This window comes from Gossypium raimondii, chromosome 10 (genome assembly GCF_025698545.1).
Source record: "Gossypium raimondii isolate GPD5lz chromosome 10, ASM2569854v1, whole genome shotgun sequence".
NCBI lineage: Eukaryota > Viridiplantae > Streptophyta > Magnoliopsida > Malvales > Malvaceae > Gossypium > Gossypium raimondii.
Window position 1 is genome coordinate 61,922,103 of NC_068574.1, and position 13,799 is coordinate 61,935,901.

Below are 13,799 nucleotides of genomic sequence, written 5' to 3' on the forward strand. Positions count from 1 at the left end.
AGTTTTGGCCTGCCTTTTCTTTCCCTCCCTACTTCCAGGTTTGCCCCTTTTCTTCCTTAATAATAATTATTGTTTTTGTTGTAGTTTGTTTTTTGAGATGCTCTGTTGTATGGGTATTTTTCGTCTTTCTCTTTGGGGTATTATTTTTATTGGGAGCATCAGAAATTTCTTGGGGGTAAAGGTGATTTGGAGTTCTAAAATAAATTGAATAGCCACGCGCAATGATACTTATTTCCTTCGAAGTTGGTTCAGATAGTTTTTTACTTCAAAGCATGAACTGCAGATTTTTATTTTGCTGATTTGATCTGTAAAATATGTTAAATCCTCTTCTTCATCGGATAGTCATTTCAGGTATGAATCTTTAGTTCACCTCTGTCTTTGCCTTTTTCATGTCTTTTTTTGTTTCATATTTTGCGGACAATTTAGACTTTGATGCCGACCAAATTTGTTGAAGGAAGCAAAAGGGCAAGTAAATTAATTTGTTTGACATTTACTTTTGAGGTCTTTTATACAAGCTGCCTGGACCAGGAGATCTCGTGGTGAAGCTGCAAAGCAACCCAATAGGAAAACCATAGAAACAAGGAAATTTATTTTTTCTAAGCCTGAAAAATGTATTGGACTTTCAATTCAAAATTCTTTTTCTGATTTGTTTTCTCAGATGGAAGAACTCAAATCAGACCTAGTTCTTCTTTACTAAAAAAATGTTGATAAGAAGATTAAAAACCCTGCTTAATCCCTTGTCTGATCCTCACCTCCGTCTCATAGCCACCGAGTCAACTCAAAATCAACTCAGCAACCCATCTAACTGTCTCAATCCCATAACTCCAATCAACCAACCCACTCTTCTGAAAGTCTGTACCATCCTCTACCAACAGCAAAACTCACCTGACTCACGCCTCCACTCATCCCTCTCTTCTTACAATCCTTCTTTCAACCCTGAATTCTTCCTTCAAGTTTGCAACACTTTCCCATACTCCTGGCGCCCCATCTACTGATTCTTCCTCTACACCCAAAAAGTCCCTCACTTCACTCACAACTCCGTCACCTTCAACAAAATGTTGGATGTCGTTGGAAAATCCAAAAACATTCACCATTTTTGGGAAACTTGTCAGGAGATGGGAAAACTTGGTTTGGTCAATGATAAGACCTTTAGGATAGCTTTAAAGACCCTAGCATTAGCTAGGGAGTTGAAGAAATGTGTTGGTTTTTTCCATTTGATGAATGGGTTTGGGGTTGGATACAAGTTGGAGACTTTAAATACAGTGGTGGAAAGTTTATGCGAGGATAAGCTTGTGGAAGAGGCAAAGTTTGTTACTTTCAAGTTGAAAGAGTGTGTTAAGCCAAATGGGGTTACTTATAAGTGGTTGATATGGGGGTTTTGTGATCTGGGTAATTTGATTGAGGCCTCAAAAATTTGGAATCTGATGGTGGATGAAGGGTTTGAGCCTGATGTTGAGGTTGTGGAGACAATGATGGAGGCACTTTTTAAGACTAATAAATATGATGAAGCAATGAAGGTTTTCCAAATGATGAGAGTTAAGAGAATGCATGATTTGGGGCTTTCAAGTTATAGGCTTGTGATCAAGTGGATGTGTAAGAGAGGCAAGATCGAGCAAGCCAATGGGATGTTTGAAGAAATGTGCCAAAGAGGGATCCAAGCTGATAATTTGACCTTGGCTTCAATTATTTACGGGCTTTTAGCAAGGGGGAGGATTAGAGAGGCTTATAGGATTGTGGAAGGAATTGAGAATCCGGATATCAGCATTTACCATGGACTAATAAAGGGGCTTTTGAGGTTGAGGAAGGCAGGGGAAGCAACACAAGTGTTTAGAGAGATGATAAAGAGAGGGTGTGAGGCCTCTAATGCATACATATATCATGTTACTGCAAGGTCATTTGGGGAAGAAAGGGAGGAAAGGACATGATCCATTGGTGAATTTTGACTCAATATTTGTTGGGGGCTTGATTAAGGCTGGAAAGACAGTAGAGGCTACCAAGTATGTGGAGAGAACAATGAAAAGAGGAATGGAAGTGCCTAGATTGATTACAATAAATGCCTAACATGACACTAGTTCCATTGCTCCCAAGACTCAAGAAAATATATGCCTAACATGTAAGTTGTTTCAGGGGCGTAAAATGTCTAAAACTCTTGGCAATGTTATTGATCCACTTGATACTATCAAGGAGTTTGGCACTGATGCCTTGCGATTCACTCTTGCTTGGGGAACTTCTGGTCAGATTTGTCTTGTACTACAGGCAACATGTTGGTAATTCAATAATGAAAAGTTGTGTCATATAATGTTCACTACTGTTCTAATGTCCATGGTTCTAGCTTATGATAGTATGTCTAATTAGCCAATTTCCTTGAATAATCTCTAGGATCTTAATTTATCTACTGAAAGGCTAACAGCGAACAAGGCCTTCACAAACAAATTATGGAATGCTGGCAAGTTTGTGCTGCAGGTTCTGCCTAATCGGGATAATGTTTCTAGTTGGCAGAATATAGAGGCTTGTAAGGTTTGTTCCTCTTTTCTCAGATTAGTGGGATAGTATTAGACCACCTGTTTGTCCTTGTCTTCATACAACAGTATGCATTTACTACCATATCATTTTTAGCATAAATAAGAAGGAACAAACACATATATATTATAACCCATGGTATCTCCGTATATCAGCTGAATGGGAAGTTTTGTGTGATTATTGATATATCCATGTGGTGAAATACTTGGATTTTGGTTAAAGATAGAATTATATTCATCTGTGTTACCTAGCCTTACATGAAGGGAAATTGAGTTGTAATCTTTTAAGTGAATAGGTTCTAGTCGCAACCCTTAGATTAACATAATTTTGATTTTGCTTATTGGTTGATGGTTTTTATGATACTGTAAAAAAGATGCGTTGGATATATTCTCTAATGATGTCATAACTAATTTCTTCTTCATTTATTGTCTTAGTTGATTTTACTAGCCTTTCTAATGAAGAGACAGCTGAAGGAGCCAATGTAAGCATTATTGAGAAGGAATGTCGGATTCAGAAGTAATTTTCAGCTTTTGTAGCAGCCAGTGGAGATCAACTGTCATGGAGAAAAGAGAAACCATTGACCACTGAAGTTGCAGTTTTGAAAGATCATGTCCCTAGTTTCGATGTCACTTGTGAACCTGAGGTTATAGATTTATTAACCCCATCTCCCAGCTATAGAGTCAGGCCATGCACCAAGAAAAGAAGAATTTCCAAGTTTTCTCCTGAGATCAAAGATCTCACTTGGGTTATCCTATTCTGGGGGATATCCCGGCTTGGGGTATAGGGGTTTGAGGCTTGGGGCCTGGGTTTAGGGTTGGGCTGCTGTTTTTGGGCTTTTGTTTCAGTGTTTGGGGCTTTGGATCTCTTAGGTTTTGGATTACTGGGTTTTGGAAGGGACCAAAATATATACCCCAAATTTATTAACCTTGTAAATTATTAAAAAGGAATTGAGGATGAGGTTTCCTTTTAATTGAAACGGGCTTTTTTATAATAAATACAACAAGCCAACTCTAGGCCATTGACGGGGAAGAAAATAAGGAAACCAGCCACTAAGAAATGAAGCTTCTCTCTCCTTTGTTATAGGATTTATGAATAACCTCGACTTCAATCTCTCTCCTGCTGATATATCTCTGGCAATAAAACTCCCACCGTTTCTTTCTATCTTCGTTTGTTGGGTTTTGGCCCAGATCGACTCCTGGGTAAGAATTTGTGCCTTTGTTTTACAGTTCGACTCCTTATTTCTCTTCTCCTAAAGATTCTTCTCATTTGAATCTTTGCCATTATCGTTTTTACACAAATTTTGGTTTGGAATTACGGGTCGATCATTTGAATTTTTACACATGAACTTTGTCTTTTTTTTTTTGTCATTGCCTTTTCATTTCTTTTTATAGTTTGGATGCTTTTTTTTAATTTCTATTTCAGTGGGCTTATTTTATACTTTTTTCTTTTCAGGTGTAGAATCCACCACTGTTTCATTCCATTCTTCAAATCCAAGGCGCTTGGTCTGGTTGGGTTTGTTCCTATCATCTCTGATAAGGTAAAAGCATGTGTTTCTGTTTGTTTCTAAATATTGTTGCATTCTCCAAATTTTGTATCAATGTATGAATGCTAATTTTTCCTTACTCTTTGTCACTCAAATTGGTAGGAATGCACATGACAGAGGAATTGAAACACAATTTTTAAAGCAAAAAAGTATGTTGGATTGTTTTAGCATAATAAAATCATATCATTTTAGTTGTAAAAGGTGTAGTACATTTTGGAGTCTCTAATGTCCATTTCGTGCTTCAAAGTAATTGAGATGCACTGCCTTTCACAAGCTGTGGAATATCTTCCTTGCCTAAGGTTATTTTGGTCATCATGATGAAATTGTGCTTCAAATTTAGGATGTATTCCCTGCATAACCTATAGGCTTCTTCATTGTGGGCTTCGCCACTAGTTTTAGAAAAAAAATGGTTTGCTTGACCTGCTTAATGGGGTTAGTTGAGGTGGCAAATGTTTCAATTGTGTCCATTAAATTAAGAAATTTCAGGTTGACAATCTCACTTCTGCTTTCTTTGTTATGTCAATGGTGGCAGTATGTTGATAAAGACTGGTGTACTGAAGATAAGCCCTGGACACGATCATAATGATTATGTTCTGGCTAGAAAGCTTGGCCTTCCTATTCTTAATGTTATGAACAAGGACGGGACATTAAATGAGGTTGCTGGACTGTACTGATAATATTTGTGGACTTTCTGAACAAATGCTAAATTAAAGTTTCCTGTTCATCTTTTCTTTTTTCGTACTTATGGTGGTGGCTCTTAAATTTTAGTGGCCTTGATTGGTTTGAGGCACGGAAGAAATTGTGGTCTGATCTTGAGGAGACTGACTTAGCTGTGAAAAAGGAACCCCACAGTTTAAGAGTACCGAGATCTCAGCGTGGAGGAGAGGTGTGCATGTTATCTTTCAGTTATATTCTTTTTGTTTTTGAAGTTACAGTGTCGATTATTATTCTCTCAGTAATTCTTTCTCTTATTTTCCCATTTTATGGTTCTTTTATTAGGTAATAGAGCCACTAGTAAGCAAGCAGTGGTTTGTAACAATGCAGCCTTTAGCTGAAAAGGCTCTTCTTGCAGTTGAAAAGGGAGAATTGACCATTATTCCTGAAAGATTTGAGAAGGTATGATGGAAAGCATAACTCTTGATATGGACTCTAACTTTACTCACCGCATCACTTTCCCTTAACCTATGCTGTTCTGCCTTATCCATGTTTCCTAATTAAAGTACCTGCATTTAATGCTCATGTCAACATGTTTAAGCGGACACAAATAAAAGGTATGACCTTCTAAGCATAAGGAAAATTTTGGAAACATGCATGTTCCCAGGTAGGACAGAGTCATGTCCGATGATGGTACCATTTTAGTCATTTTCCAGTCTCCATCTAGCTAACTCTCCCTCCCTGCTGAGAGGATGGCCACATTTTGTCATTCTTCATAGTGCAACACCCCTCAGCACATGCTACTGTCATCTGGGACCTTTCTTCCTATTTAATCGATATTTTACTTGAAGTTTACTTCTGTTGGCTAGTTTCTGCCTTTGCTCACTTCTGCTTATTTTGATTACAGATTTATAATCATTGGCTGACAAATATCAAGGATTGGTGCATAAGCAGACAGCTGTGGTGGGGACACCGCATACCTGTTTGGTACATTGTTGGAAAAGACTGTGAAGAGGAGTACATAGTTGCTAGGAGTGCTGAGGAAGCTCTTATGAAGGCTCGTGATAAATACGGAAAAGACGTAGAAGTTTATCAGGATCCAGATGTTCTTGACACTTGGTTCTCAAGGTTGGTTATTCAATTTTAAATTCCTTAACTATGATATGATATCATCATTTTAGGATGGAAAGTCATTCTTTACCTAGAGTTTCTCCCTCTTTTTTGGTACATAATTAGCTTTCTTCTCTAACTGATTGGATGGGATGATATTATATTACAAGCTAGAGTTCACAACCAGTCTTTGTCAATTCTATTTTTGATGTCCCTTTGGTTTTATTTTCTTATTATGTCGTGTTTATGTTAGGGGATCTGATTAGGATACTGATTTTGTGGGGATTTGGTTCTAATTTTTATTTCCTAAAATTTCCTTATTAGTTTAAATAAAACTTTCCTGATAAATTAGGATATTCTGATGTCATATTTTTATTTTCCGTATTAGAATAAGAAAGTAGGGTTTTGCATCTTATTTCCTAAATTATAAACCTCTTTATGAGAGAAAAATTATTCATGAATAAAATAAGTTGAATGTTTCAGCAAATCAAAGGTAGGCAACTCCTTTAGAGTTCCACAACCATATGAATCAAAATAAGGGAAAAGACCCTTTCTTCAGATTGAATTCTTGCGCTACTCATCTGGTGCCTCAAACCCAGACTCGGGACCATAATAGTTTATTTCTGTTATCACCTTTTCAAGTAAATAAAGGATCTTCAAATAAACCTGAGGTGGTATTTGTATTGTAATCTTTAACTAATGTAATAACAGTGTTTAGATGATGCAATATTTTCAAACTATCAATCAAATAAGTGCACCTGTTTTTTTCTTCTTCCTGTATGTAAGTTATTGATTAGATATGAAGAACTATTCCAAAAAATCTGATGACATGTCCGAAATGAAAAAGGATAAATCATGTTTTGAGTCTTTGAGATCACATAGAATAAAGCAAGTAATATTTTGAAATTGTCATCGAAATGAAGCTATTGTATTATTGTCATCACTTAACTTTCTTGCATAATTATAAAAGGAAAAAAAATTCTCTGTAAGTGGTAGGATTTCCTGTCACTTCAATCTTCCTAAGTTGAAGTTTCACTTACATCCTGACCTGTTCGTACCTGGTAGGAAAGTTCTGATGGTTTTCTGAGAGGTCCAAGGTTGAGTCCAAATATGTTTGATATCTAACTCTGGTGCAAAAAGTATTGAGGCAACCGTGTTGATTATTTGAAACATTTTGTGTGAAGTGGCTGAAAGCACTTTATTGTGATAAATGAGTTGATTTGCTGGGCTTTTTGAGTAATGCAATAACTGGTAGAAAATGGCGTAAGTTGCTTTTTTCAGCCATCTTCTTCAACTTGAGTTTTAAAGGTTTTGATATGATTCTCCCATTCTCTGGAAATGAAACTTGTCATGCACAGATCAATCTTTCTTTGTGTGATAAATGCTATATGTTTTGCTGCTTGCTCTCTTTCAGTGCATTATGGCCTATCAGTACTCTTGGGTGGCCAGATTTGTTGGCAGAGGATTTTAAAAGGTTTTATCCGACAACAATGCTTGAAACTGGGTATGAGCCGCTTTGTTTAACTCCTATTGCTTAGATGAGGTGCCCTATTCTTTTCCATAAGAGAGTGCTTCTATTATTATTCAATAACAAATTAGAGGGCATTATAGCTTACTTGGTCTTGAGAAATTCCATTTGATCTACTTTTCTATGTTAACTGTTGGCCATAACACTTTTTCTCTTTGGACAGCCATGATATATTGTTCTTTTGGGTTGCAAGAATGGTCATGATGTGAATCGAATTCACAGGAACTGTTCCATTTTCATATGTATATCTTCATGGTCTAATCCGTGATTCACAAGTAAGTATAGTGTCTGAATCAGGCTACAACTTAGGTGCCCATTTTAAAGTACAAATTTTTTTCTTGAGTTGTGTTCCCCTTCATCTGCATCTATACTTCTGTCATTAGAGTTCCTTTTCGAAATAACATGACACTAGTTCCATTCCTCCCAAGACTCAAGAAAATATATGCCTAACATGTAAGTTGTTTCAGGGGCGTAAAATGTCTAAAACTCTTGGCAATGTTATTGATCCACTTGATACTATCAAGGAGTTTGGCACTGATGCCTTGCGATTCACTCTTGCTTTGGGAACTTCTGGTCAGATTTGTCTTGTACTACAGGCAACATGTTGGTAATTCAATAATGAAAAGTTGTGTCATATAATGTTCACTACTGTTCTAATGTCCATGGTTCTAGCTTATGATAGTATGTCTAATTAGCCAATTTCCTTGAATAATCTCTAGGATCTTAATTTATCTACTGAAAGGCTAACAGCGAACAAGGCCTTCACAAACAAATTATGGAATGCTGGCAAGTTTGTGCTGCAGGTTCTGCCTAATCGGGATAATGTTTCTAGTTGGCAGAATATAGAGGCTTGTAAGGTTTGTTCCTCTTTTCTCAGATTAGTGGGATAGTATTAGACCACCTGTCTGTCCTTGTCTTCATACAACAGTATGCATTTACTACCATATCATTTTTAGCATAAATAAGAAGGAACAAACACATATATATTATAACCCATGGTATCTCCGTATATCAGCTGAATGGGAAGTTTTGTGTGATTATTGATATATCCATGTGGTGAAATACTTGGATTTTGGTTAAAGATAGAATTATATTCATCTGTGTTACCTAGCCTTACATGAAGGGAAATTGAGTTGTAATCTTTTAAGTGAATAGGTTCTAGTCGCGACCCTTAGATTAACATAATTTTGATTTGCTTATTGGTTGATGGTTTTTATCAGACTGAAAAAAAGATGCGTTGGATATATTCTCTAATGTCATAACCAATTTCTTCTTCATTTATTGTCTTAGTTGATTTCTCAATGCATTCTGGTTCTGAATAATTGTTCTTTTTCTTTTGATTTTTTTTTTGTTTACAAATAGTCTTTGACCAATCGGTTGATAATTATTACCTTATACAAGTGCTGTTTGATTTTCCTTTTTTAATGTTGGCATAGTGTATAAATGTTAAGGGTTAAATATTTTAGAATTAAAGGCAAATTGATATGATATATATACCAGTTATAATATTATTTAATTCATATTATACAATTAATATAAAATGAAATAGTTTATGTAGTATTTTAATTTATTATAATTTTTTTATAGTTTTTTAAAATTTTAAAATTAAGACTAAATTGTCATATTGTATAAATGTTGAGGGTTAAATATTTTAGAATTAAAAGCAAATTGACATGATATATATACCAATTAGAAAAGCCATGTCATCGGAAATTCACATTTAGTTCAGTGTCTCATGGACCACAGTGTAGTTTAATAGCGCCATAATCAAATATTCAAAACCCTATTTGGTTAACAATGGAAGTTCAATACAATCCAGGGTTTTTAGCTGCTTCCATGCTCTTTTCTTCTTCATATCTGGAAAATATTGCTATCTAATTCAGAAGTACTTCTGGGTAAGTCTTTTTTTCTCAATTTTCTACCTTACCTATTGATTAAATCATTCATCTTACATTCTTTTCCTATTTAGATACATACATATATTTTAATGAATTTGGGGCTCCCTGGTATTCTAGTTGATAGTTTATTCTTAATAGAACTTTGGATATGTGGTAAATATTTTCGTTTTAGGGAGTAAATTCTGGTACAGAAATTCCATATTAGTCCAACATCATCTATGTATTCAATTGAATGTGTTTTCTGTCTTTTAAGGATTCAGAAAGTGATTTGTTTATAATTTATGCTTTTGGTTGGTTTAAAATAGTTTAACTATTTTGGAGTAGCATAGGGATATTGAGTTGCCAGGTATCAAATTGTACACTGTGCTTGTCACAAGTTTTCGGTGAGAACTCTTCATTAGTATCTAAGCTGTGACTTAAAATTTGCCATAGGATGGATGATCTCTTTACAGTCAATCATCCACGGCAGATGTAAAGATTAAATAATAAAATGACAACTTCAATTAAATAAAAAAATAACAAATTAATAATTCAAAACTGATTAAGCCCAATGAAGAAGCAACTTGGGTTGGATTTCTATGCTTCCTTGAACTGTGTCAGTCTCCTTTACTTTTGTATTTTGTTTTTGTTCTTATTTAGTTTCTCTTGAAGTTTTGAATGGATTAATTAGATAGGTGAACTGCTCAGCTGCTTCTTCATTAAATGAGTGTATTAAATAGTATTATGTTACCGTTGTGGAAGATTTCAAGAATCTTTATTTTTTGGGCAGTGACTGCCCCGCTGCCCGTTTTCTTTAGCCTTTTCACATCCCACTTCCTTCCCAAATTTTAAATACTCAAATCATGCTTCATTCCATACATTCCTTCTTTCTTTTTTGTTTTCATTATTCTCTCTTCCTCCCTTCTCGTACTTCGCGGATTCTCTTTGGTCTCATTTCAATTTTTTCCTGTCATTCTTTTATAGCTTTGTGTACCCACGGGCAAAACACACACACAAACAATCAACAGTAGGAAGATAGTTTTCGTGAGAGGGAGAAACCCATAAGTTTTTCTCTGCCGGTTCTGTTTGTTGTGATGTTGAAATTCCCTGCTTCATGGGAGAGTCATTTCAGGTATGAATATTTACGTTAACTGTGTATTTGCCTTTTCTTGTATTTTTTTAATTTCAGATCTATGCTTTTTTTTTCTCTGTTGATTTTTTGTTTTCATCTTTAGAATAAGTTTGTCTCTACCTTTTTATCTCTATTTTAATTCTCAGATCAATGCTTCTTTTCTTGTTTTTCAGTATGCTTTTGTTCCAGTTTTTCTGTTTAGTTCCTGTGGTTTGTGATAATGGGCATGTTTTCATAGCTTATTGTCTCCTCATTTTCCTTTTTTAATAACAATTCTTCCCCTTTTATTCTCTCCTTTATTTTATGTCTGTCTCATTTCAAATTTTAACCTCATACTGTGATTTTCTCTGCCGTTTCTGTTTTTGGGATTTTTGGTTTCCCTTGCTTCATCAGGTATGAATCTTTGCTTCAACATTGTCTTTTCCGTTTCTCTTTTAATTTAAGAACTATGCTATTGTTCTGGTATTTCTTGGTTTATTTTATGGCTTTTGGTTTTCAGGTTTAGAAATCAGCAGTAAAAAAAGTCTGTCAATTACTTAAATGGGAAGCAAAAAATCTGAAATTGTACTCGGAATTTTCTCTTTTCGTTTTTTTTCATAAATATTACAATAAATGAAACTAACCAGTTGGCAGTAAATGACCAGCTTATTCCCATATTCTGTTCTATTTTTCCTATATTTCTAATGTTCCTTTCTCCCTTTTTAGCTACTTTTTTTTCCATTCTTTACAAATATTTTCCTTCTTTCTTGTTTTTTCCTCTCTCTTAATATCCTTTCAATTTTTTCCTTAAAATTTTTTAGGTTCGGGTAACCAAATTCTGTTTTTTGTTTTTTGCTGTTTCTTTTCATTTCTTTTTGTAATTTTTGAAACCCCCTACATCATTGGAGATTGATTTCAGGTATGAATATAATTAAACTATCTCTTTCCTCATTATCTCTGTTTTTGGTTGCAGATATATGCTTATTTTTACTAATATTTTCATTGTGTTTTTTTCAGGGATTTTGTTTTTTTAACAATAATAGTTTTTTACCAATGTGAGTAAGTTTAGGTTTTATTATCTATTAAATATATATAAAACTAATTGACCCGACGTACATAAAACAAATCAATGTAGTCCGATGTTCTGCCTTCGAAAGATGAAAATGTACAATTGGTAGCACTGTTATATTCCCTCCCTATAAATTACAAAACCAATTACTGTACCCCTCTAAATATTTTATCTTACCGGTAAAAATAAAATAAAAATATTATAATATTGTAGTGCCAAAAAGGAAAAGAACAGGATTGAATTCATGAATCAGTGGAAGCTTCTTCTTCCCAATGAAAGAGTCGACATTTCAGGTATGAATATTTAGTTTTCCTCTGTTTTTGCCTTTTCATGTCTTTTTTTGTTTCATATCTATGCTTCTCTACTTGTATTATGTACACGCCTCTGTACATGTTTTTTTGGTTTTCAAGATTGATTGGTTCCACTGATCTTGTATTATATATATTAATTCGAAATCTGAAACTGCTTTTATGTTTTTTGAACATCATGCTTCGGATTTTTCTGTTTTGTCATAAAGAATCTTGTATCCTGTACACATTTAAGTTTTGTGCTATTGTTAATTTTCCCTATTCTGCTTGGAGGATATCCCTACCATATCCCAATTCTGATTGGTTCCACTCATCTTGTAATATATATATTAATTCGAAATCTGAAACTGCTTTTATGTTTTTTGAACATCATGCTTCGGCTTTCTCTCTTTTAATTTAATGTTTATGGCTTTTCACTTGTATTTTTGGGTTTATGGTTTTGATGTTTAGAAATTGCTGTTTTGCCATGTGTTTGAAATTTATTGATGTGTCCTGTGACTTACTTTGTTGTTTTATGCTGTTTATTTTATTCTGTTATTATGATGTTCTTAATACGAGGACCTAAATTTAAAAAAAAGTGTCTAAAAAGAATGACAGGTACGTGAACAAATAATATATGAAAAGAAAACATTTAACATTTAATTATTGTTTTTTCAATAAAGTTTACAATAACTGAAATGTCCTTAATGTAAACTCCTTTATATTAATTGATAAACCAGCTCCGATCCTATTTAATATTTATAAAATATTTTTGGAAGTATTTTATGTAATTGTTTTGCAGCAATTTACATAATGCATATATTGTGTATTTATTTCAAATAGTTTTCCATTCTTAATAGAAACATGGCAGTGATATTGCATTATAATTTCTGAGGGAATAAGAAAACAGTACTCCGAATATATTGTGAATTTAAGGGCCCTTTGATATTTAATTTTCTACTTTATTCTGTTGGATGGATATTCCGGGATATCCCAACATGGAATAAGGTATTCTTGGGAAATCCCTGTCAAATTCCGTCCCGGTTTGGTATATTTATCTGCGGATTTGATGTTTTAGTGGCCGGTTCAAATTTTTATCATTCTTTCTATTTTTCTGTTTTGTCGTAAAGATTCTTAATGAAAAAGTAGATTTGTAGTACACAATATATTTTAAGTAGTGTTTTCCTATTCCCTCAAAAAATATAATGCATTCAAACATGGAGAATTTTCTGTTTCTAATAGTGTTTGAAATTTATTGATGTGGCCTGTGACTTTGTTGTTTTTATTTTATTCTGTTATTACGATTTTCTAACTAAGAGGACCAAATTTAAAAAAAAAGGTGTAAAAAAAAATTGTCAGATAAAAATAATATGTGAAACGAAAATATGTGACTTTTAACTATTATTTTTTGAATAAAGTCTACAATAACTGTGAACCCATTATATTTTTTGAGAGAATAAGAAAACACTTGATAGATTATGCCCTTTGATAATTAATTTTCTACTTTATCCTGTTGGAGGGATATTTCGGGGATATCCCAAGCTGAATTAAGCTATATCGCGGAAATCCCAACTGGATTTAAGGTATTCGGAGGATATCCCATCCAAATCCCGTCCCGGTTCAGTATTCTATTGCCGGATTTTAATGGTTTAGAGGCCGGTTCAGACTTTTTTCGAGTTTGGACCGGGCAACCTGCCACGGTAATTCCAGCTCGGGATATCCTATTCCACGGATATCCCGGCTTAGGTTTATTCCATTCCAAGCATATCCCGGTTTGGATTTATTCTATTCTTTGCATATCCTGGCTTGGGTTTAGTATTTAGGGGTTTGGGGTTTAGGGTTTTTAGGGTGTAGGGTTTTTAGGGTTTAGGGCTTAGGGGTTTGGTGTTTGGTGTTTGGTGTTTGGGACCTGGGGTCTGGGGTCTAGGGTTTGGGGTTTTAGGGCTTAGGGCTTAGGGCTTAGGGTTTGGGGTTTGGGGTTTATGGTTTTATGGTTTTATGGTTTACAGTTTAGGGTTTGGTGTTCAGGGTTTAGGGTTGTAGGGTTTAGGGTTTAGGGTTGTAGGGTTCGGGGTTTTAGGGTTTTAGGGTTTTAGGTTT

At 34.5% G+C, this 13,799-nt stretch overlaps 1 protein-coding gene, 1 long non-coding RNA gene and 1 pseudogene across 2 annotated transcripts; all 3 read left to right on the forward strand.

Moving 5' to 3' along the window:
• The first annotated feature begins 44 nt into the window (after positions 1 to 44).
• LOC105800864 (uncharacterized) lies at positions 45 to 12,142 on the forward strand. Its single transcript, XR_008189862.1, has 2 exons — positions 45 to 351; positions 11,706 to 12,142. It is a non-coding gene; the product is annotated as an uncharacterized LOC105800864 (long non-coding RNA).
• LOC105772169 (putative pentatricopeptide repeat-containing protein At1g26500) lies at positions 545 to 12,087 on the forward strand. Its single transcript, XM_052621924.1, has 3 exons — positions 545 to 2,113; positions 10,217 to 10,364; positions 10,758 to 12,087. Exon 1 carries the CDS (start codon positions 1,056 to 1,058, stop codon positions 1,923 to 1,925), a length of 870 nt encoding a protein of 289 aa, XP_052477884.1. The 5' UTR covers positions 545 to 1,055; the 3' UTR covers positions 1,926 to 2,113; positions 10,217 to 10,364; positions 10,758 to 12,087.
• On the forward strand, positions 2,120 to 8,595 carry LOC105776698 (valine--tRNA ligase, chloroplastic/mitochondrial 2-like; annotated as a pseudogene).
• Positions 12,143 to 13,799: the final 1,657 nt, after the last annotated feature.